The sequence below is a fragment of the Oryzias latipes genome, chromosome 17 (assembly GCF_053564925.1).
Source record: "Oryzias latipes strain Hd-rR chromosome 17, Olatipes_Hd-rR_3.1".
In the NCBI taxonomy this organism is placed as follows: Eukaryota; Metazoa; Chordata; class Actinopteri; order Beloniformes; family Adrianichthyidae; genus Oryzias; species Oryzias latipes.
The window spans coordinates 36,788,777-36,811,436 of record NC_136253.1 but is presented as its reverse complement, the minus strand read 5'-3'; the positions used below and the strand labels follow the sequence as shown (position 1 = coordinate 36,811,436).

Genomic DNA, 22,660 nt, shown 5'->3' with positions numbered 1-22,660 from the left:
TCTCCAGCTATTGCTGGGAAAAGGCGGGGTTCAGCCTGGATAGGTCGATTCTGTTGTTGTTTTAAAGAATAGGTGCCAGCAAATTATTAAGCTGCTAACAATTGTGGATTAAATATTAGGTAAATGTTTCAAAATGAAAATATTACAGCCAACAGAGTTAAATAAAAAAGTGCTTCAAAGTTGTTGGATGACATGTTGCAGTGACATTCCTGACTTTTGGATCAAGTCGGGGATTTGGAATTTCTCCGTTCTTCTGTTCAAACTGCAGAAATATTCAACTCTAATCCAATCTCTTTGATGACTCCCCAACCTGAACCTCCCACTCTGCTACCTCCTACATTTCTCCCTGAGGAAGGCTACACATTGTTCAGGGAGACTGCAAAGCAGAACAGGTGGTGAGTAGGACTTCAGTAACACAATAACACTTGGCATTTTATGCTAAATCTTTGAATGTGAGACACGTGCCAAGCAGCAGTTTTATTCTTCTATAAGCACGTGAAGGTGGAGAATTGAGTTGGGTACTTGAAGGCAGAAGGAAGTGAGTATGACTGTGGATTCAAAGGGTATAAAAGATGGGTTAACCAGATGCCCTTCCTAATACAACCAGACTGAGATCAACTCTGGTACAAGCAGCTTACAAGTCCAATGGATTACCGATTGCTCCACGGCTTTAGAGCCATGTAACGACTTCAAGGTTGATTTCTCACAACAACCTTACTTTGCAGCTACTCTTTCTTTATCAAATTTTTAGCTTTTAACTTATACAAATTTCACTTCTGTTTACCCAAAATGTCTATTACATGTTGTTAGACTACCAGAAATATCCAGACTCAAACCAAGTAATCTTTTTGGTGTTTTTAGAGTTCAGATTATATCTAATTGTAATTTTATTTTTTTACTGCAAAGTTTTTAGAAAAGAACAGTCCAAATAATGATGAGCATCAAACAGTGTTAAATCAATCCTGGGAGAAAGACGGTTTTTTGTTTTTGTAAAAATAAAAATTGAGGTCAAGTTCAACCAAAGATGATAGAACAAGGACATTAAAAAATGCCCTAAATAAAAGTCAGCAAATGTTTTTAAAGCCAAAAATCCAACATAATGAAGCGGGAAAAAAAAGTTTTCCCCGATATTTCGGATGGTATACATTTAGTAAATAACCAACAATAAATCAATCAATGAGAAAATGACTGAGAAGAATCTAAAGGTGTTCTTCGTTTTTTCCGGAATCCGTTTTTTTTAGGAGTTTTTCCTTACCGCGAAGGGGGGGTCTAAGGGCAGGGATGCCAGTATAGCTTAGTCAGTTTGTTAGTTCATTTTAGTATTTTTCTATTGAACTCTTTGTATTCGTGATCCTTTTGAGTTCATGTTTTACTTCGAAGCCCATCGAGACAACTGTTGTTGTGATTTTGGGCTATACAAATAAAATTGAATTGAATTGAATTGAATTGAATTGAATTGAATTGAATTGAATTGTTTACAAGAGGCTGAAACCTTTCGGTGGAGGGGCTCCTAACCTAGAAGTAATGCTAACCTTATTACTTCTAGGAAACCTGTGTGCTAGTTTTCTTAGGTCAATCGTAACATGCAGTACACCAAGATGACAGGAAACAACTTGTCTAAAGGTGATAATAAGCTCCCAAACAAGCAGTACTGAAACCTGTGACAACTATTCCAGTAAATGACAAATCTGGACATATTGGATCTAGGGCAAGATGGTGCCAGCTGTGTGCGTGGTTCATCATAGTGAGGGCCTCCTTTGTCTATTTTCATTGTTGTGGTTAGTGCAACCACTACACGTTTCCAGCTGTACCAGCATACATGGCACACCAAAACAAGGATTAGGGGGGTTAATGTTCTTTTGGGGCCTGGGATGCCTACTGTTGCAGACCTAAGTGTCTTCTGCCAGATTTTCCTTTAGCCATGGTCTGAGGAGTTTTGACCCCTGGCTCTAGCCAATGCCAATATGTTAGCAAACAAAACTTCTCTGTTTAGAGCAGTGGTCCCTAAGCAGCTGCAAACATTTGACAGAGAATGAATATTCAATAAAATTAAGTTGATCACTGTGAGACAGTAATATGTCCTTTTATGATCCTGAGTGTTGACCTGTACGCTCACAGTTTATTAGTAATGTATTAACCAAAATATGAATCCAAGGAGACTAACGGGAGCCTCACATCTGAGCGTGGCCAAGATCTCAATTACAGTCAAACCAGGGAATAAGACCCCGAGCCACTGATTGGCATTAGCCCAGAGTTTTTTACACTCATTGACAGAATTTCAACAGAGAAAGATTCCATAAAGTTATCTTGTTGTGTCTAAAAGATGTGAAATACAGTATAACTTTGACAAATTGGTGGATTTCACCTTCCCTGTCATTTCTATTCCACCCAAAAAACTACGTACATTACTAAATGTGTCTCCTGAAAACAAGCTGAAGAAAGAAACAGGTCTCAAAGCAAGGTTGTTTAGAGGAGCATAGGATGAGAGCACTGAAGGACAGTGTGAGGTTGGAGAAGTTTGGAAGAGGCACTTCAGAAGAGAGGAGCACCAGCAGGAGCTTTACTTCCAGCTGTCAGACAGCTAGAGCTCCTGTGTTCAGGGAGCAGGCCGCTCCTCTGAAGCAGGGATGGTGACAGCTGTGACAGCTGCAGAAATCCCCCAACTCCTGATCAACACCTACAACCACACACACCCAGCCAAGAACACACAACACATGGACAGTATGCACACACTTATAGGTAAAAATACACACATAAACATGAAGAGAAACACACGCACATACAAACACAGTCACATCAGCACACCTATATGCACAAACATATACACACACTCATGTGCATTCGCTCAGAAACACATGCACATACACAAAAACACACATTTGCATAAACGCATTCAAAAAACCGCAAACATATGGTGCATAACACACACATGCATTTAACACACAGACACCTGTGCACACACTCACATAAACAAACACTTACACACGCATTCAATGATGCACACACACAAAGGTGTTAACCCGAATACACAATACTATACTATGGCACTCCTGGTAACATTTGGTACTCAGAGGGGCCAGGGTTGGAGGGTCTAGAGTAGGACACGAAGCGTCGAGTAGGAGGCAAGTACTCATCAGTGCTGTTGGCAGCATGGCCGTGTAAATGTGTCCTCCGGACAGAGACTGAATTACAGCCAGACATGGTGGCGTGTGTTCTTTGTGCTCATAAGGCGAGCTGCAGGTAAGGAGTTTCTGACAGACAACTTTACTACAGCAGCAAAACCCCACTGGATGGAAGAATGACCAAGATAATGAGGAGCAGAGTTTGGGCAGTAATGCTTTTATGGAGTGACAGCTGTTCTACCTGCTGCTGTCACCCTGCCAGAGTAAAGGGATTCATCAATAATTCCACAACTAACGAGAATGGCTGTAGTTTACAACACGAGAAATTGGGGCCGAGTCGCCCCAGCTTTCTGTCACATTAAGCACACATGAATTCCCTTCACCACCAATTTATGATAAATATATTTGAACACATCTAGTGTCATTGAGAGCCTGCACGACTTTCTGAGCTGGTTTAGTAAAAGTGTCACTCAGTCTAAAAAACTTTGCTGAGGAAGAAAAAAGACCACCATTTCATTTTCAGCCAGTGCACCAGTGCTCAGGTGCTCTTTTCAGCTGCTAAGGTATTCAGTTTGAGTCAGGTCTGTGTCTGCCTTTCCTATCATCTCTGGCTGCTCTTTGCTTCATGTCAGCACAGCCGTTCTTCCTGTCAGTCTGCCAGAGCTGATGTTGAATTATGAATACAGATCATTCTGTGTGCACACACATGCACACGCCATCCCTTGTAAGTATTGGATTTCTTTCTGTATTGGGAATTGTTATTGCACCAGCAATGAAAAACAAAGAATCATTATGTAAGCTCAACGAGATCACTGACTAGCTTAACTTGGACAGAAACTCCTTTGAATGTTGGTCTATTTGTGAGTGTTTAACAATTACAGAAGTCAATCATCCAATACAGAGACTGTAAGGTGGGTAGGGTATTGGACTGAACCCCGGAAACACCAGGGAAACTGTTGTCAGGCTTGGATGGGGCTTGTGCTCTCTATTCTCTTGTGCCTGGGAGCCCCCAGAGCTAAAAGGCAGGGTGGCCCCGGCAGCTTTTTGACACCAGGGCCTCCTGCAGTGGTCCCTCTGTCTCAAGTTTGGGTAGCAGGTTTCCAGGTGTCCAGTCAGCAGACCCCCGAAGTCTACTTCTCAGCTCAGGTGTTAGCTCGGCCCTGACTGACCCCTACTGAGGGCTTGGTTTGGGGGTGACTGGGGGCTCCCCTTCTTTGGTTTTTACATTCCATAACATTATCAACCCCAGTAGTAATCAAACCAACACCTGAGCCTGCTCACCTTTGCACAAACAGGATATTTCCATGTGTGCAGCAATGATATAAGTTGACGTGTTTGCTTGTACACGTGTGTGTAATTAGGACTGCGTTTGTTTTGTGTATGTGTCAATATGCGTTTTTGCAGCAAAAATGTTTGTAATACTTGAGTGTGTGGATGGGAGTGTCTGAGGACAGGCCCCACCCTTTTGATAAACCTGTGAAGGTTATAATGCTAAATCTCCAGCAGCGTGTTGCTTCTTTTTGTTTGTAATCCTGCCCCCCCCCCCCACACACACACACAGACACACTTTATGTGTTTGTTTTTAAATCACCCTCCAAAGTCTTTTTCCTTTCTTGTAGCCTTCTGCCCCATCTCCCCCCTTCTGGTCCATAAGAAACGCTCAGAAATATAATATAAATAAAGTTCAGCCACAAATACAAAAAGGGTTTATACAAATATATACCTCATGTGTTTGAAGCTACACACAACCCCTATTGTAACAGTAACATCTGTCCACCACTAGAGGGCCTCAGCTCGGATCTGTTTGTTTAGCACCTGGCTGGGCAGGACAATTTAAAAGAGAAAAGGAGATAAAAATCCAATAGAAATAATTGTGAAGCTTTTTAAAGCATCACTTGAAAGAGGGACCACCAGGACAGGCGTATCACAACTACAGTATGTGTAACATGCAGCAATATTTGAGGGGGCATACTTTCAGTAAACACACAGGAGCAGCCCTGCTGCCTGATTGGAAAGCCATCTCTAGCCATCCCCCCTCCCCCCTGTCATCCTCTGTGACTCCCCGGTGACCTCTGTGGAGTCCTTCTGCTTCCTGGGAACCATCATCAGCCAGGACCTCAAGTGGGAGCAGAACATCAGCTCCATCACTAAGAAGGTCCAGCAGAGGATGTACTTCCTGAGGCAGCTGAAGAAGTTTCACCTCCCTGAAAAGATGCTGGTAGACTTTTACACCGCCATCATCGAATCCACCCTCACGTCCTCCATCACAGTCTGGTTCGCTGCGGCCACGGCCAGAGACAAGGCCAAGCTGCAGCGCCTCGTCCACTCAGCGGAGAAGGTGATCGGCTGCCACCTCCCGTCTCTCCAGGAGCTGCACATCTCCAGGACCCGGAGACGGGCAGCCAGGATTGTAGCCGACCCCGACCCATCCAGGACATAATCTCTTTCGGCCCCTCCCTTCTGGCAAGAGGCTCCGGTCCATCAGGACCAGGACCTCGCGCCACAAGAACAGCTTCTTCCCCACTGCAGTCAGCCTGCTGAACAGTACCCCAACTCCCCCCAGCTGACCCCCCCCCCCCCCCACCACCACCAAAGGACTATCGCTGCTACTTACAGACCATCCCAGCCCACCTGTGCTCCCACCTTACTCAACTGTATATAGTGTGTTGTTGTGTTAATTTAATTTTTTAACTTATTTTAATTGTACCATACCCCAAGACAAATTTCTCGTTTTGTAAAGTGCGCTCTACTGGACCTGGCAATAAAACCTATTCTGATTGTGATTCTGATTCTGATACCTGAAAAGAAAACGAATTGAGATGCTCAGGAAGAGAGGCAGTACTCTAATGAACAGGTTTTTATGGAACTCACATAGCAACAAAAAGCAGACTGGGCATCTTTGTGTTTTGTTTTTTTCAATTTCCAGCATTTGTGGGTGCTTTGTGCAAAATTCACAAAAATTAACAGCCAGTTAGATCTTTCACCTAAGAGTTTGTCACATTACTAATCTGGTGGCCAGATTAACAGTAACGACATGTGGCATTACATGCCAGATAATCCATTTATTAATTCAGCATCATCCCCGCCATCCAGAGTAATCGCTCCACATCCTTCACAGAGTAAAGGAAGCACAAAGAGGAAGCATCTATGAAAGGGGGGTATGAAAATGTGTTTGGAGAAGGGCATCACCCCCCAAACACACACACCTGACTGAGCATCAAAGAGCATTGTGGTTTGTAACAGCAGTTGCAAACAGCGAGGGGGATGCTGCGCATCAGCGCCTCAGAGGATTGATAGACAGACAGCCATAACTGCCCCCTCCAACAAATTTCAGTATAAAGGGTGTGCCATTTTTAGTGTGTGTGTGTGTGGGGGGGGGGGGCTTCTTACCCTGAGTGGCAATGTAGTGATTTGGCCTGTGGTAGCCCTAAAAAGAGAGAAAACAAGGGGGTTAGTTTCCTTGAACACCATGTTACCGTGGCCGTTAGTCTTTGTCTTTTTATTCTGTGTTTTGTGCATTTATTTTCTGTATCAGAGGGAGACTTCATTGTTTTTGTGGATCTTTTTGTGTCCGTCTCCAATAGTTTTCAAGTGTGGTGTTGGCTCCCCATTGAACCCAAGCTGATGGAGCAGCCTTTAAGAGCCCCGTGTGAACCTCCAGCCTGCGAGAGGGCAGCTTTGCTGCAACCTGTCTCCACTGCAGCTTGGCACTCTTCGCCATCTGTATTTTGTGTTGCACTTTGTAGTTCTTTGTCGTCAGGCCCACTCTGTGTAGTCTTTTGTTTGAAGTTATGTTTAAGTGAAGCTGCAGGGCTGAACTGCCATTTTCTTTCACATATGTTTTCTCCTGTTTATGTTAGTCTAGGGAGGTTTTCTCATTGATTTCCCTTTTCTTATATTCACAGGTAGGATTTCACTTAGGTGTGGTTTTCCTTGTTATCTTGGCCTTGGTTAACCCTGAAACCCTTTTGCTTCACCTTTTAAGTTATTGTTGTTTATCCATTTGTAAATAAATTTGCTATTTTGCATGGTGACAGTCTCTGGGTGAGGGAAAACATTGCTCCTCTAGGTCCCCTGACATAAAAAGGCATAACAACCATCTGTGATGTTAGTAAGGTTCTCATTTATTCCAGTGACATCGTCTTAAGGTGCTGTCATGGACTCTGGACTGAAAAACTCATCCAAATCACTGGTCTGAGAAGCCTATTGGATGAAGTGGTGAAACAATTCCACAAAGAGAATTTTAAGTCCATGCCTCAACTTCACCAGATCATCTTTGATAGTTTGTTTTCTTCCAGTTGTGGACATGTTTTTCCTTTCATGCTCTGATATGCTGTCATGGGTCAAACTCAGGAAAAAGAACACACCTTGTTTTATACATTAAACATGGATATTTGGGACATTCTGGGCATCAGCCTGACTGTGGCCATAAATAGCAAACATCTTGTTAGTCTGAGTGTCTCTTCTGTTGGTGCTGAAGAGTATTGGGTTAGGGTGTGAGTAGTTAGGAATATGAAAGATCATAAAATAATTTTATTTGTGTTTATTTGATTCTATTAAAGACACTTTGATAAGAATGACGGTACCGCGATTTAGCCGTAGCTTCAGCTGTTTTCTGAAAAGTCCCGCCCCTTTAACTGTCTCCACCAATCATTCTTGAAGGCTTAATCACATGTCATCAGTCTGACCAATCAGAAGTGGTTAAATTCTTCACTTCCTTGTTCTGATTCTGCTCATAAAGTCTCTCAGTTCCAACAGAAATACCAGCTAAAGCTCGTCTTTAGCGGTGTAGCTTTCCACAGAATCCGGTGTCAGACCGTGGAACAAGAGAACAAAACAATGAAGCTCAGAGAAGAGAGTCTGTCTGCCATCACTACATCTCCCATGATGCATTGGGTTAAAGTGACAGCGTCTCAGTGCACAATGAGTCGTCCTTGTTAAACGTCTTGAAACCACAAAGAACACACATCAAACAGTTTTTAAATATTTTAACTTAACTTTTATTCTATCTTTTAGTAAAAACAGCTGCAGCTTTCAGCTTTTTCTGCCACATTTATCACAAAAATGCACATGAGATCGTGGAGGGACTGTAGATCAATACAGACTATGAGTTTCTCCTTTTTTTAAATTTTTGGATGCTGTTGTGCCGCGGTATTTTTGTCAAGGTCAAAGTGTGCCATGGCTCAAAAAAGGTTGAAAAACACTGGGTTAGGGGTAACCCCAACCCAGAGAGAGATAAAGACATGTTCTGTTTTTTTTTGTCTGTTACATCAAGCACCGTTACAGCTACCCTGATAAACACAAACTGTAAAAAATGCATTACCAGCCAAGCAGATAAAAAATAAATGATTGTGTTTAGTGAGCAGGGCTGCAAACACCTGCAGATTCAGCACTGCATCATTTAAATTTTCAGCCAAGAGTCCCAGCAAGCTTCCACTGTACAGACACACAACAGACCATAACATGGTCGCATAGCATCCTAAATGTTTTAGAGAGAAAAAACACTGCTGCAGTCAAGAGGACCACAGCCATTCTGCTTTCTTGTACAAGACAAGTATGATAGAGTATAATAACAAAGACTATGGGAACCACTCATGCACATCCAATTTATTGGCAGAAAAGGCTTTTAGAAAGAGGTTAAAAAGCTTTCTGGAGAGCAAAACATCATTACCCATCTGCCTGCATTTTACTAAGTACCTTTTCACTGATTTTGGCAGAGCAGCAGAAATCCTTCTCAATCTGTCCCCTTTTTCAAATATGAGTATTCCCATTTTTCTATGGCACCCTCTTTGTTGTCAGGGTATTCTCTGCAGGTCATCCTTTTTGCAGCATAATAGGTCATAAACTGTAGAGTGGGAAAGGTAAATAATTTAAGCCTCTACCATTTACTGTGGCACACCTTGCATTAGGAATTTATGTTGGATGGTGTAACACGAGATTACAAATTACCACATTAGGTTGGGTGGGGGGTGGAGACTGAGTGTAAATTGTCTCCACTTAGAGAGTCATCCCATTACACATGTAGCAGAAGCATCTGTTGTAGGAGGCTGTGAGCTGATTGGTCAGATCCTGCTGTTTAGTCGCTATTTACAGCATATCAAGTCAGATTAGGAGGCCGGGAGGAAATCTGTTTTCAGCAAGGAGCATGCCGATTGCCTCATTTTTCTGATTTTTATATCACATGTATGCACAGTGAGTTAGCAACACATGCGAAAGGCAAGTCTGCAAGGGTTTTTGTTTTTTTCAGTACAATAATATTAAGCTTTTTTTTTATAACAGAACAAACAAAGTCGCTGCATAAAACATTCAAACAATCATTCATGTTATTTGACACTTATCTTCTGTATGCCTGAAGACCAACAGAATAAGTAAGCTTTAAATCTGTGTCCTAGCAGATCCACATGATAACCTTTTTTTAATATAACTATTGGAAGACTTTCTTTCAGAATAAACATGCTGCATTTATCTACTCATCCATCCATCCATTTTCCTCCATTCATCTGGGACCAGGTTGTGGGGGCAGAAAGCTAAGCAAAGATGCTCAGACTTCCCTATCCTTGCCCACTTTCTCCAGCTCCTCTGGAGGAATCCCAGCAGTCCCAGGCCAGCATCTCTCCAGAGGGTCATAGGTTATACCCGGGAAACCTCCCCAAGGAGGATTCCATGAGGCATCTGGACTAGCATTTAGTTATCTTAGTTTTTCCTAAGCAGAAACTGTACAAACCTAATTGCAAACATAATTTAGTTCCGACTGGGATTAATTTAAGAGACCAAACAGGCACAGACCCAATCTCCAGTCAGCTTCTCAACGTTATTCTATCTCTTCTTTCTCTTTCGGCTTTTCCCATCAGGGGTCGCCACAGCGAATCATCCTTTTCCACCTCACTCTATCATGGACATCTTCTACCCTAACATTAGCCAACTTCATGTCCTCTGTTAAGACATCCATGTATCTCCTCTTTGGCCGTCCTCTTGCCCTCCTGCCAGGCAGCTCCATCTCCAACATCCTTCTACCAATATATCCACTATCCCTCCTCTGAACATGTCCAAACCATCTCAGTCTGGCTTCTCTGACTTTGTCGCTAACACAGGCAACATGAGCCGTCCCTCTGATGTACTCGTTCCTTATCCTGTCTAACCTGGTCACTCCTAAGGAGAACCTCAACATCTTCATCTCTGCTACCTCCATCTCAGCCTCTTGTCTCTGTCTCACTGCTACCGTCTCTAACCCATAGAGCAGAGCTGGTCTCACCACTGTCTTGTACACCTTTCCTTTGAGTCTTGCTGGCACTCTTCTGTCACACAACACTCCTGACACTTTCCTCCAACCGCTCCAACCTGCCTGCACTCGCCTCTTCACCTCTTTTCCACAATCCCCATCACACTGAACTGTTGACCCCAAGTACTTAAACTCCTGCACCTTCTTCACCTCAGCCCCCTGTAACCTAACGCTTCTACCTTGATCCCTCTCGTTCAGACACATGTATTCTGTCTTACTACGACTGACCTTCATGCCTCTTCTTTCCAGAGCAAACCTCCACCTCTCTAGCTGTTCCTCCACCTGCTCTCTACTCTCACTGCAGATTACAATGTCATCCGCAAACATCATTGTCCAGGGAGATTCCTGTCTTACCTCATCTGTCAGCCTGTCCATCAGCATAGCAAACAAAAAAGGACTCAAAGCTGATCCTTGGTGTAGTCCCACCTCCACCTTGAACTCCTCTGTCTGACCTACAGCACATCTCACCACCGTCATACTTCTCTCATACATGTCCTGAACTACTCTGACATACTTCTCTGCCACTCCAGACGACCTCATACAGTACCACAGCTCCTCCCTCGGCACCCTGTCATACGCCTTCTCTAAATCTACGAACACACAATGCAGCTCCTTCTGACCATCTCTGTACTTTTCCATCAACATTCTCAAAGCAAAAATGGCATCAGTGGTGCTCTTACGGGGCATGAAACCATACTGCTGCTCACAAATCTCCACCTTCTTCCTAAGCCTGGCTTCCACTACTCTTTCCCACAGCTTCATTGTGTGGCTCATCAACTTTATTCCTCTATAGTTGCTGCAGTTCTGCGTGTCACCCTTGTTCTTAAAGATCGGGACCAGAACGCTTCTCCTCCATTCCTCAGGCATCTTCTCACTCTCTAGAATCCTATTGAACAACCTTGTTAGAAATTCCACTGCTGTCTCTCCTAGGCACTTCCATACCTCCACAGGTAGGTCATCAGGACCAACGGCCTTTCCGCTCTTCATCCTTTTCAGAGCCTTCCTAACCTCATCCTTTCCAATCTCTGCTACTTCCTGCTCCACAACAACCACATCTTCCTCCCTTCTTTCCCTGTCATTTTCCACGTTCATCAGCTCCTCAAAATACTCCTTCCATCTTTTCTGTACACTCTCCTGGGTTGTTAGCACCTTTCCATCTCTGTCCTTAATCACCCTTATCTGTTGCACGTCCTTCCCATCTCTGTCTCTCTGTCTGGCTAGCCTGTACAAGTCCTTCTCTCCTTCCTTTGTGTCTAACCTGTCATATAGCTCATCGTAAGCCTTCTGTTTGGCCTTTGCCACCTCTCTCTTCACTCTACGCTGCGCTTCCTTGTACTCCTGTCTACCTTCCTCAGTCCTTTCTACATCCCACTTCCTTTTAGCCAACCTCTTCCTCTGGACGCATTCCTGTACTTCCTCATTCCACCACCAAGTCTCTTTACCGTCTTTCCTCTTTCCAGATGACACACCTAGCACCTTCCTACCTGTTTCCCTGATAATTTCTGCTGTAGTTTCCCAGTCATCTGGAAGCTCATCCTGACCACCCAGACCCTGTCTCAACTTCTGCCTAAATTCCTCACAAGTTTCTTCATTCTGTAGCTTCCACCACTTGGTCTTCTTTTCTGTTTTCCCTCTCTTTTTCTTCCTGACCTCCAGAGTCATCTTACACACCACCATGCGGTGCTGTCTGGCTACACTCTCTCCTACCACCACTTTGCAGTCAATAACCTCTCTCAAATGACCTCGTCTACATAGGATGTAGTCCACCTGAGTACTCCTACCTCCACTTCTGTATGTCACTCTATGTTCCTCTCTCTTCTGGAAGTAAGTGTTGACTACAGCCATTTCCATCCTCTTCGCAAAGTCCACCACCATCTGTCCCTCCAGATTCCTTTCCTTCACACCAAACCTGCCCATCACCTCCTCATCACCTCTGTTGCCCTCACCAACATGCCCATTAAAGTCTGCTCCAATAACAACTCTCTCTCCTCTGGGAAAACTCTCTATGACCTCATCCAACTCACTCCAGAATCTCTCCTTCACTTCTAACTCACAGCCAACCTGTGGCGCATACCCACTGACTACATTCACCATCACCCCTTCGATTTCTAACTTTAAGCTCATCATCCTGTCTGAGACTCTTTTCACCTCTAGAACACTGTTTACAAACTCCCCCTTCAGAATCACTCCTACCCCGTTTCTCTTCCTATCAACACCATGATAGAACAGTTTGTATCCTCCTCCAATACTACGTGCCTTGCTGCCCTTCCACCTTGTCTCCTGCACACACAGTACATCTACCTTCCTTCTCTCCATCATGTCTGCCAGCTCTCTGCCTTTCCCTGTCATTGTGCCAACGTTAAGAGTCCCTATTCTCAAACCTATGTTCCTGCCTTTTCCCTTCTCTCTCTGGCCACGGGCCCTTCTGCCTCCCCTCTTTCTTCGACCAACGTTATTCTATCTAATGTTTCTAATAAATACAGCAGTTTTCATAAACGGAAAGAGGAAGTCTGAGCTTTTTCGTTTGTTCATGTGACTGACAGGTAGTGGGGCTGCATGGTTGCCATTAGATTCCCTGGCAGTGTTACCAAGCATCCCCCCACTCCTCAAGAGGCAGCGCTTTGACCTATGCGCTGGTGGCACTGGCTGGTGTGTGTACTTACATCAACATAATTTGCATTAATGTAATCAGAGCTCTGTTCCCCTTCCAGTGCCTGCAGCCTGACACGGGAGTGATCATCTGGAAGAGACGCAGAGAGGAAGAAACTAGCATTGAATTAATCATTTTAACGAGTGCAGTAAGGGAGGAGAAGGACAAAGACCGATGATAAAAAAGAAGGCAAAAAGATGAAAAGAGACACATGATGTGGAATAGATTGGAGTCCAATGGAAGTAATAATGACAGCAAAGCTGCAGAAAGCAAACAAACATCCTCTGCTGCTATGTCCTCAAAACAGGAACCAAAGGTTCCAAACAAAACAGTAATGAGTAGCTCCACCATTCTTGCTGGTGGAAAATAAGTATTTGGTCAATAACAAAATTTCGATTCAAGACTTTGTTTTATTCCCTTTGTTGGCATTGACAGCAGTCAAACATTTTCTGTAAGTCGTCACAAGGTTTTTTACAAACTGTTGCTGGTACTTTGGTCCATTCCTCCATGCAGTTCTCCTCTAGAGCAGTGATGTTTTGGAGCTGTCGCTGGGCGACACGGGTGTTTAACTTCCTCCAAAGATTTTCTGTGGGTTTGAGATCTGGAGACTGGCTAGGCCACTCCAGGTATATCGAGATGCTTCTTACAAAGCCACCCCACTCCACCTGGGCAACATGTTTTTGGAATGCTTGTCATTCTGAAAGACTCAGCCACTTTTCATCTTGTATGCTGATGGAAGGGGGTTTTCACCCATAATCTGACCATTCGTGGCCCCAATCATTTAGTTTACATGGATTAATCGTCCTGGTCCCTTTGCGGAAAAACAGCCCCATAGCATGATACTTCCACCCCCATGCTTTACAGTAGGTATGGTGTTCTTTGGATGCAGCTCAGTATTCTTTCTCCACCAAACATGACAAGTAGAGTTTTTACTAAAAAGTTCTATTGTGGGTTCATCTGACAATAGGACATTCTCCCAATCCTTGGTGGGCGGCCGTGGTGCAGCGGTAGGGTGGTCGACCCATGATCATAAGAGTGCAGGTTCGATTCCCGCCTTGCACTCCCATGAGTCGAAGTGTGCTTGGGCAAGACACTGAACCCCACCTTGCCCCTGGTGGTAGGCAGGCGCCTGTGTTTGGCAGCGGAGCCGCCACCAGTGTCTGAATGTCTGTGTGAATGTGTGTGTGAATGTAAAGCGCTTTGTCCTTTTAGGAAGAAAGACGCTATATAAGTATACGCCATTTACGCCATTCTGGATCCTCCAAATGCTCTCTAGCAGACTGCAGACGGGCCTGCACATGCTTTAGCAGGGGGACACGTCTGGCCCTGCCGGGTTTGAGTCCTTGGTGGTGTAGTGTGTTACTGATGGTAGCCTTTGATACTTTCGGTCGGTCGGTAAGTAGAGAGAGAGAGAGAGAGAGAGAGAGACAGACAGATAGATAGATCGAGAGAAAGAGAGCGAGATAAATAGAGAGAGAGAGAAAGAGAGAGAGAGATACTATACACACACACACATAAATGCATGTGTGTGTATATAAATATAAATCCTGAATCTGAAAAGGCTGCATGAACATAAGAAAACTGATTGGAAAAGTCGGAGCTGCTTTAATTGGCAGATAAAACTCTTTTTGCCACAAGCTTGGTCACTAAATCTACAATAGGAATGAAAAAGCACAAGAAGTTCATGAGTGCTTTGGGGTGTTTTTATACACACATGCAATGATATTTCCGTATCGGTTCTTCATGCGGTTCTCATCCATCTTGGCTGAGTCCCATGGTGCAGTCTGCCCTTCAAAAAAACTCTGGAACAAATACAAGAAGATGATATTTAGTGCTAATAAGTAACATTCAACAATAACCAGGCTACTTTGTAGTTCAAAACAAAGAAACTGGAAATAAAGAAAAAAAACATTCACTTCAATATGAGACATGAAGTGAAATGCCACACAGAGTGTGCTGTTAGTGCAGGGGCAGTGGGTGTCACATTCAACCCCCCCGCTCTGCTGGATGGCTGTCTGTCTGCTTCATCTGGAGGGCTCAATCATCTCATAGTGGGGGGAAAATAAAGCCAGTTCTCCTCCTGAACATGAAAACCGCTCTGTGCAGATTACCCTCATGAATTATATATCATCTCCTGCTGGGGAGAGTTCCATTCTGATTGTACACCAGCCATAATTAAGCCAAATTATGAAAATACATCTCTACTGTCTGTGAACTGCAGTTCAGGGGGGCAAGGATTGGAACCTAGAAGACAAGCAGCACAAAAAAATTAAAATAAAATATTTGCTGCCACTCTTACCGATTCCATTGTAATATGGAATAATGAAAAGTTAGTTACAGCATCAGAAACCATCTGCAAATAAAAGATCATGGAGGTGGAAGGTTTAAGTTAACATATTTCTCTGTGTGTAGAGTATCACATATCTTGAAAGGGATGACGCTATTAATCGTTAGGCAGCGGGCTGTTCAGCTAGCCTAAGAAAGACTTTTCAGACCCTTCAGACTTACGACTGACAGAGAGACACCTTTAACATATAAATATATACCTGTTCTTCCAGTGGTTATGGCCATGTGTCTTTGACATGGATTACAGATACCTTTGTCTCTCATGGCATTATTTTCTGGAAATCTACACGCTCAGTTAGTGTAATTCTTTTATTGCATTAAGTGAATATGTGACTGTCAAGTCACAACACAAACTCAAAGCAGGTGTGATTCACCACCACATAACAGCTGAAACTTCCCTGCTAGGTGTTTTTTTTCACTCATTGTGCCAGTGCGCAGGATGGTTTCACATGCAAATGCTTTGTTACAGTTTAAACTGAAAATGACTGCAAGTGTTTAACAGTGCCCCTCTTTGGCATCTACTTACCACTGCTATTTCCTTGTTTTGTATTCCAAATTATTCTGTAGACTAAAGACTGCACCACCATTTGAACATGGTTAAACACTTCCACAACTTCACAGCATCTGCTGGTAAATGCCCTTTTTTAATGAAACTAATTGTCTTACATTCACAGAGCTTTGAAAGTAGCCAACCACAACTATTTATCTGAAAGTCTCCAAAAAGTCACAAAAAGGAAAGGTTTTTGGCTTACCTCGTTTATCTGATCCAAAGTTAACGTAAAGAATAACAAGAAGCAGGGGTCAGAGAGAGATATAGTACAGCGTAAGTCAACAGGTTTAGAGGTGCACTTGGCTCCAATCATCTAAATAGACGGTCGAAAAGGGCATTAACCTCAAGACAGATTGATAAAGACAGAAGCAAAAAACAACACAAATGGATGGCTCCAGTTGGGTGAAATTAGATCTTACCCAACATTTATTTTTATGTTTTGCTTTGTTTTCTGTACTCTGCATAACCCCAAAGAGACTTACATTGAACTGTTGGAGGTAAAGGGTTGAAGGCAAAAAATATATATAAAAAGAAGCATGAAGGCTAGAATACATAGAGACATGAGAAATGGGTAAAGTAATGTTGCAGAAAAGGGTGCAATCATATCCTACACATTTGTGTTGAAGGTTTGTAACTTTCATAGGCCGTCTCTTCTCATGGTTAGGGGATATAGCACTGCATGCTATCTGCATAATAATTCTTCCAATGAGAGAAAATGAGAGTTGGACAGCAGATTACAAATGTAATGTTTGGTGCTGCACCGCTCTGAGAGCTGCATTCTGCCTTGGGTCAGAGGGGCATGTGACATATGTTTACTGATGAGGTATTTTTGTCTGCCATGTTGGCCCTTAGTTGATCCTCCAGGAGAAATGGGACAGCAGGTTTTGACACGAAAAGAAAAAATGCTCAATTGCCTGCAGACAACAAGGAACAGGACAAACCCACTGTGAAAGGACAGCCGATTATAAAGGTGATTCTGGTGAAGAACAATGATGTTTGTGGTGGAAACACAGAAGGTGACAGAAGAAACTGCACACCACCACACAGAACGAGCTTCATAATAAAATGTGACATATTCTCCATCATCAACCTCAGTGGAGTTCCTACGTTAGGCTTGATATGTGCTTGCAATCTTTAAAGGTCCTACCTCGTACTCCTCTTTGAAGCCATAGCCCTCGGCACACTTCATCTGAGTGATGTGTTGAAGGAGGTCAGCCACCCGGATGGCGGGGTGCAGCTGACCCGTCTGGTACGGTACATCCACGACCTCCCGCTTTCTCAAAGAGTGAGAGTGGGACTGCACCAGGCTGCTGGTCTCACTGCCCATGTTCTGGCTCTCATCTACGGGGCACGAAGAGGGAGGATAAGGAAATAAGAGTTTGACTGACAACACCTCCAGTACCATGTTGTGAGATAAACCAGGGGGACACAAGGCTTGAAGCAATAAATGTCAGAGACATCTTAAGAGTGTTGACAGGTGAAACTAAAATACAAAGTTTAGACTTTTTCTCTGGATATTTCTGAAAAGCAAATGCTCTCATAAGCAGATGGCACATCATCTCATTTACTGTTAAGCATTATGTCACCCCCTCCAGATTGACAAACAACTTCAACTAGTAATCTGCTTGTTATGGATGGTCACAACAACACAAGGTCATTGAGTAATTGGATGAATCATGTGGTGGGAAGGGTTAGGTCCATCTGTCCCAGTGTGGCTGAAAACGTTGTAATACCACAATTTTAATGCAAGGACTTTGTACCCACACACTAAGAGTTGCTGTCAAAGGAAATAGACACCTGTGGCCCTAAACCGTGACAAACAGCTCAGATCCTTCAGAAATGCATAACAAAACATAACATTTACTTTGGTTACTAGCCTCTTGGTTTCTGCTAAGATTCTTTTTTGTAAGTCAGATTCTATTCCAGCATTTTACACTATTTTCCAATCAGTGGCAGACATGAAGCACAGATGCTCTGAGGAGTCAGCAGACGATGGAGTGACTCCAGAAACATGGAGGGCAAGGATGCTAGGGGGTGCGTTGGCCCACAGGGAGCAGCAGGTACCATCAGAAGCATCACAGACACAGCATGTACCTGCCCCCCCCCCCCAATCCAGAACAAAGAGAAAAAATTAATTAAATCTAAAAAAAAAAAAAAACACAGGGGAACTAGAAATGGAAGGAGAATGCATGATGCCATGGTGGGGGGCTGTATGTGCTTTGGTCATGCTAAGTTAATGGTGGCACAGTACAGAGGGTGGTGAGATGCTGACATGACCGTGTGTCATGCATTAAATGTCAGAAGCAGCCTCTAAGTGTGGGCTTGCTTCCTGAGTAAACACAGCCTTCTTCCCCCAGCCCAGGGCCCACCTGGGATAACTTACCATTAATGGGTACTTTTTAGATAGCAGATACATAAGAGGTTATGTATGTAAAGAGAAAGAGGAAAAGAGACAGGAGAGAGGGGATAAGCAACAATACAGCAAGATAACTCGTTACAGTAGTTCTAGGTCTATGTTAAAGGGCACAACCACATGTCATCCCAGTTCAAAATGCAGTTAAAGAGCCTAATCAAGAGGGGAGGTATGAGGTGGATGGATGGGGCAATTTTAACAGTGCAAGACATAAAAAAGCAAGGAATTCATGGAATTGAAGCCTCAGTTGTGTTTGACTGATGCTGATTAATTTACTATAAAATCTTAGTTGTTCCCCAAACAGTTATTTTAGCTGCTTCTACAGCTGTTTTCCCTTTGTTGTCTACTTCCCCAAATGAATAGGCGACTGAATTCAACACGTCACAGATCTATTCTGATTGTAAACTCCATGACTAAAGTGTTACCACCAAAACTATGCAACTTTTTCTGGCTGCTGTAATTTGATGTTAGTTGTTTCATGCTTCATTAAATGTGGAACAAACACGAGCAGTAGTCACAGAAACAGTGACGAAACACGCTGCTTAAAGTTACACGAATGCAAAGATAAGTGGGAGCTTAAGACTGCATGTGCAGTGCTTGCAGTGAAGTTGGAGCCCGTTTCTTCCCTGGCCCTCAGTTTGCAATTACCACAGTTCTAATGCCCCATTTAGCAGCAACATCAAATGCTCGCGTGCGATGCTGCACACAAAGCTCCTCTGCCGGAGCAGCGCAGAGCAGTAATAATTAACCAAAATACAAAATGCTATTCGTTATTCTGTTTTCACGCTGAACAACATGTTCAAACTCACAAACCAAAACAAAAACAAGTAGGTCAAAAGTGATTAGCCAAAGGCAGGGGGAGCTACATTAAAAAGAATAATGGAATAGCTTGTTGTTTTGGTGAAGGGGAGTTAAATGTGCAGTGGGGGGGGGGGGGGGGGGGCAGCACAGTTAATGCTAGACTTTAATGGGAAGTTTGGAACCTCAGAGAAAAGGAGAGCATTCTACCATCTTTTGTGTCTCAGCTGACATGGCATCAACATACTGTAGTACCCATGAATGCTGGGGAAGACTGTCTCCTACCCATCACCCCCCCCCCACACACACACACACACACACGTATAATCCATCACCATCTTTGGCCATGCACATGAAAGGTCAAACAAATGAGGGACACGCAATGAGGATGGAATGCGTGTAAGCCAACCTCAGCGTGGCACAGCCCCCATCATGGGGGGGGGTCATGGGGGGAGTAAGGACAGGGGGAGAAGCAGGCATGAGTGAAGGTGAACTAGCTACCTTTTCTTCACAAACAAATCAAGAACTTAGAAAACGCCAAAGAAATGTCTGTTTGGGTTCTGGGTTAACTATCCTGCATAGCTGTGATTTCTCTCTGTTAGCTTACAGGTGTCTGAAGTAAGGAAAAGCAGTGAAGAAAGAAAATGTGTCTCACCGAGAACAGCTGTTGGCACAAAGGGATCTGCTCGGGGCGCCAAACGTGCAGTAGGAAGAGGAAAGACAGTTGCACATAAAACCAGAAGGAGTCAAAAAAAACATAAGAAAAAAGAAAATGAAAAGTTTGAAATATTAGTCACATTTCAAAATGATCATATTCTTTCATCTAATAGTAGTTGTACAGTTCATTTACTTGATTATAATTCATACTGTCCTTTTCTCCTTCTAAACAACAGGCCTTGAAGCGATAATATTAGACGTATGTGAATACTGGTAAAACATAAAGACTGAAGTTAAAACTGTTGAAATTTGTTTAGGTCAATCGTTTCCACAAGAAAAGGCCTTAGTATTGGAGTAGAAACTATTTTTTACAGATGTTTTTCATACATCTGGTATTAGTTTCTAGATGATAACTGCATTGCAGGGTGAGGGAATAATGAAGCATGTTTACCTGGGTAGAAGGAGTTGGTGGGCATCATGGATGAGCCAAGTGTGTTGGTTGTTGGCAGCGTGAACGTGGAGGGAGGGGATCCGGCTGCAAATATCAAAAAGAACAGTAATCACACATAAAAAAAAAACTAAAAAAAACGCCCTGTCACCCTCCGCGAGTGGTTTCTCCTCCAAGCTCGGGTCCACTCTAATCGGCGGTTGCCCCGGCCGGTTGGCTGCCTCGGTCCCATCGAGGCCTGACCAGAGCTCTTCTAGGGCCGACGCTTGGGGGGGGGGGTCAGCGCTTTCTGGCTCCTCTCTCTCTGTGTGGGGTGGGTGGTGCTGGGCCTGGTGTGTCGGCGCCTCGGGGGATGGGGTCCCTGGGCTGTGGTGGCCTGGCCCCTATGCTGGGGGGGGGGGGCTGGGGGGGGGCTGTTTGACCACCGGGGGGACAGTCTACCATCTGTCCCCAACCTACCCCCTTCCTCATATAACCTCATATTAGGGTGAAGGGGTGGGGGGTTTAGCCTGCGATGCGCCTTGGGGGGGGGGGGGGGGGGGGCTACTTGACAGTGTTACCCCTCCCATGGTTGCCGTATGGAGTGGGCCCCCCCTCTTTCGGTTTTATTTGCACCTTAGACATGTAGGGCCCTTGGTAGGGGGGGTGCTTGGACATCACTGCCAGCAAGCAGCAGATGTCCTCCTAGCACCCTACCTCCCAACTTTAACCGCACCTTAGACATTTAGGGCCCCTTGGTGGGGAGGGTGAGGGGACATCACTGTGAGTAATCAGGAGATGTCCCCTCAGTGCCCTACCCGCTAATTTTAACTGCACCCCCCTTAGTACACACACCCCTCCCCCCTCAAAATATACACTCCAACATATAACACACACATGCACACACACACCCTCACAAACACATACACGCACACACACATCTTGCAAGGAAGGTGGGACCTAGGACCATCTGTCCCCTACCCCTTCCCTGGTGGGGGGTACGGGTACGGCTGCCGTGTCCCCTGGGTGCCGGTCTCCTGGGCCCGGCGGTACTCTCTCCACTCGGGGGGGGGGGGGGGGGGGTCACATTACACCTGAGCCGGGGGTGTCCATGTCCCTGAGGAAGGGTTCTGGTCCTTGCCCCTGGGCCCCGCTAAACTTCCAACAGTGGCCGAGCCTGGTCGGGCCATGTTTACAACACCCCTTGTGGGCCCCCCTTTTTCCCCGGGGTGCTCCCCTCCAGGGTGGGGGTGGCTGGCCCCTGCCTTGCTCCTCCCTGGACCAACCGTGGGCCGGGTGGGTGGCTGCCTGGAGCGTGGAGCAAGTCTCCCTTGGGGGGTCCTGGCTCGTACCTGGGGTTGGGGCGGGGGCATGCCCGGAACTCCTGGGTGGTGATGGATTGCTCGTCTGGGGATGTGGGTGCCCTTCTCGGGTGGGACCCTGCGTTGGGCTCTTCCGGCGCTGCGGCGGGAGGCTCTCTTTCCCTCCGTGCTTCCCTGCTCTCTGGCTCTGGGGGCCTTGCGGCGGTCCTGCTGGTCCTGGCCCGGTCGGCGGATTTGGTCGCCCGGGGGGCGGTTGTCCCCTGCCTGTTGCCGTGTGGCGTTGGGGGGTTCCGGCTGCCGCTGCGGTGGGGGTCTGGGTGTGGGGGTGGCTGGGCGCTCCTCCTTCTTTTCACATTCCACCATCCATTTTAGAAGAACATAAACACTCACCTGAGCACAGGTGTTAGCTCACCTTTGCACTAATAGTTTGCATGATTCAATGAATGAAAGATTTCACACTAGTTGGTTTAAAGGCATAGGCATGCGTTCGTGAACACTATCTGTTTTGTGTACATGTTGACATGTTGACATTTTTACAGCTAGCAGGTGTGTTGATAACATTTCAGAGTGTGTGTGGACAGGCCCCGCCCTTTTTGTACTACATTTGAACCTTACCGTAATGATAAACAACCAGTAAACCTGTCTGCTATATGCTGCTTCATGGTCTTATCCCCCCCTCCCACTATCACCCCCCCCCCCCCCCTCTAACATCCCCTCTCTCTCCTTCCCTCCTTTCCTTTTCTGTCCGGTCCAACACCAAAGATTTTCAAACATGATTGAAATTAATAAAGTTTGGCCTCAATTACAAAAGGGGTTTATTCAGACATACCTTTGGTTTGTCTGAAGATTAATAACCCCTCTTGTTAAAATAAAATATGTCCAACACAAGAGGCCTTCAGCTCTCATCTGTCTGCCCAGCGGTTGGACAGGACAAGTTAAAAAAAATAATAAAAATAAAAAAGCTCGGGTCCTCTACCAGAGGCCTGGGAGCTGGAGGGTCCTGCAGTATCTTAGCTGTTCCTAGCACTGCGCTTTTCTGGACTGAGAGGTCTGAGGTCTTTCCAGGTATCTGTTGTAGCCACTCCTCCAGCTTGGG

The 22,660-nt window shown here is 44.9% G+C and overlaps 1 protein-coding gene across 9 annotated transcripts in view; it reads right to left on the bottom strand.

Moving 5' to 3' along the window:
• Positions 1–22,660, bottom strand: part of LOC101173688 (protein tyrosine phosphatase receptor type M) — a 301,112-nt gene that overhangs the window by 90,798 nt on the left and 187,654 nt on the right. For 6 of the 9 annotated variants that reach the window (XR_013650742.1, XM_078935433.1, XM_078935435.1 and 3 more), the window contains 7 exons: positions 20,267–20,350; positions 19,814–19,840; positions 18,331–18,342; positions 17,095–17,288; positions 14,766–14,853; positions 13,065–13,141; positions 6,513–6,549 (listed from right to left, as the gene is read on the bottom strand). Coding sequence is in view for 8 of the 9 variants with exons in the window: in XM_078935433.1 (XP_078791559.1) it covers positions 6,513–6,549; positions 13,065–13,141; positions 14,766–14,853; positions 17,095–17,288; positions 18,331–18,342; positions 19,814–19,840; positions 20,267–20,350 (519 nt within the window). In the remaining variant the exon portion in view is untranslated. Of the gene's footprint in view, positions 1–6,512; positions 6,550–13,064; positions 13,142–14,765; positions 14,854–16,149; positions 16,155–17,094; positions 17,289–18,330; positions 18,343–19,813; positions 19,841–20,266; positions 20,351–22,660 lie in introns of those variants that run through there. The other 3 variants (XM_078935434.1, XM_078935437.1, XM_078935441.1) reach the window with 2 other exon arrangements.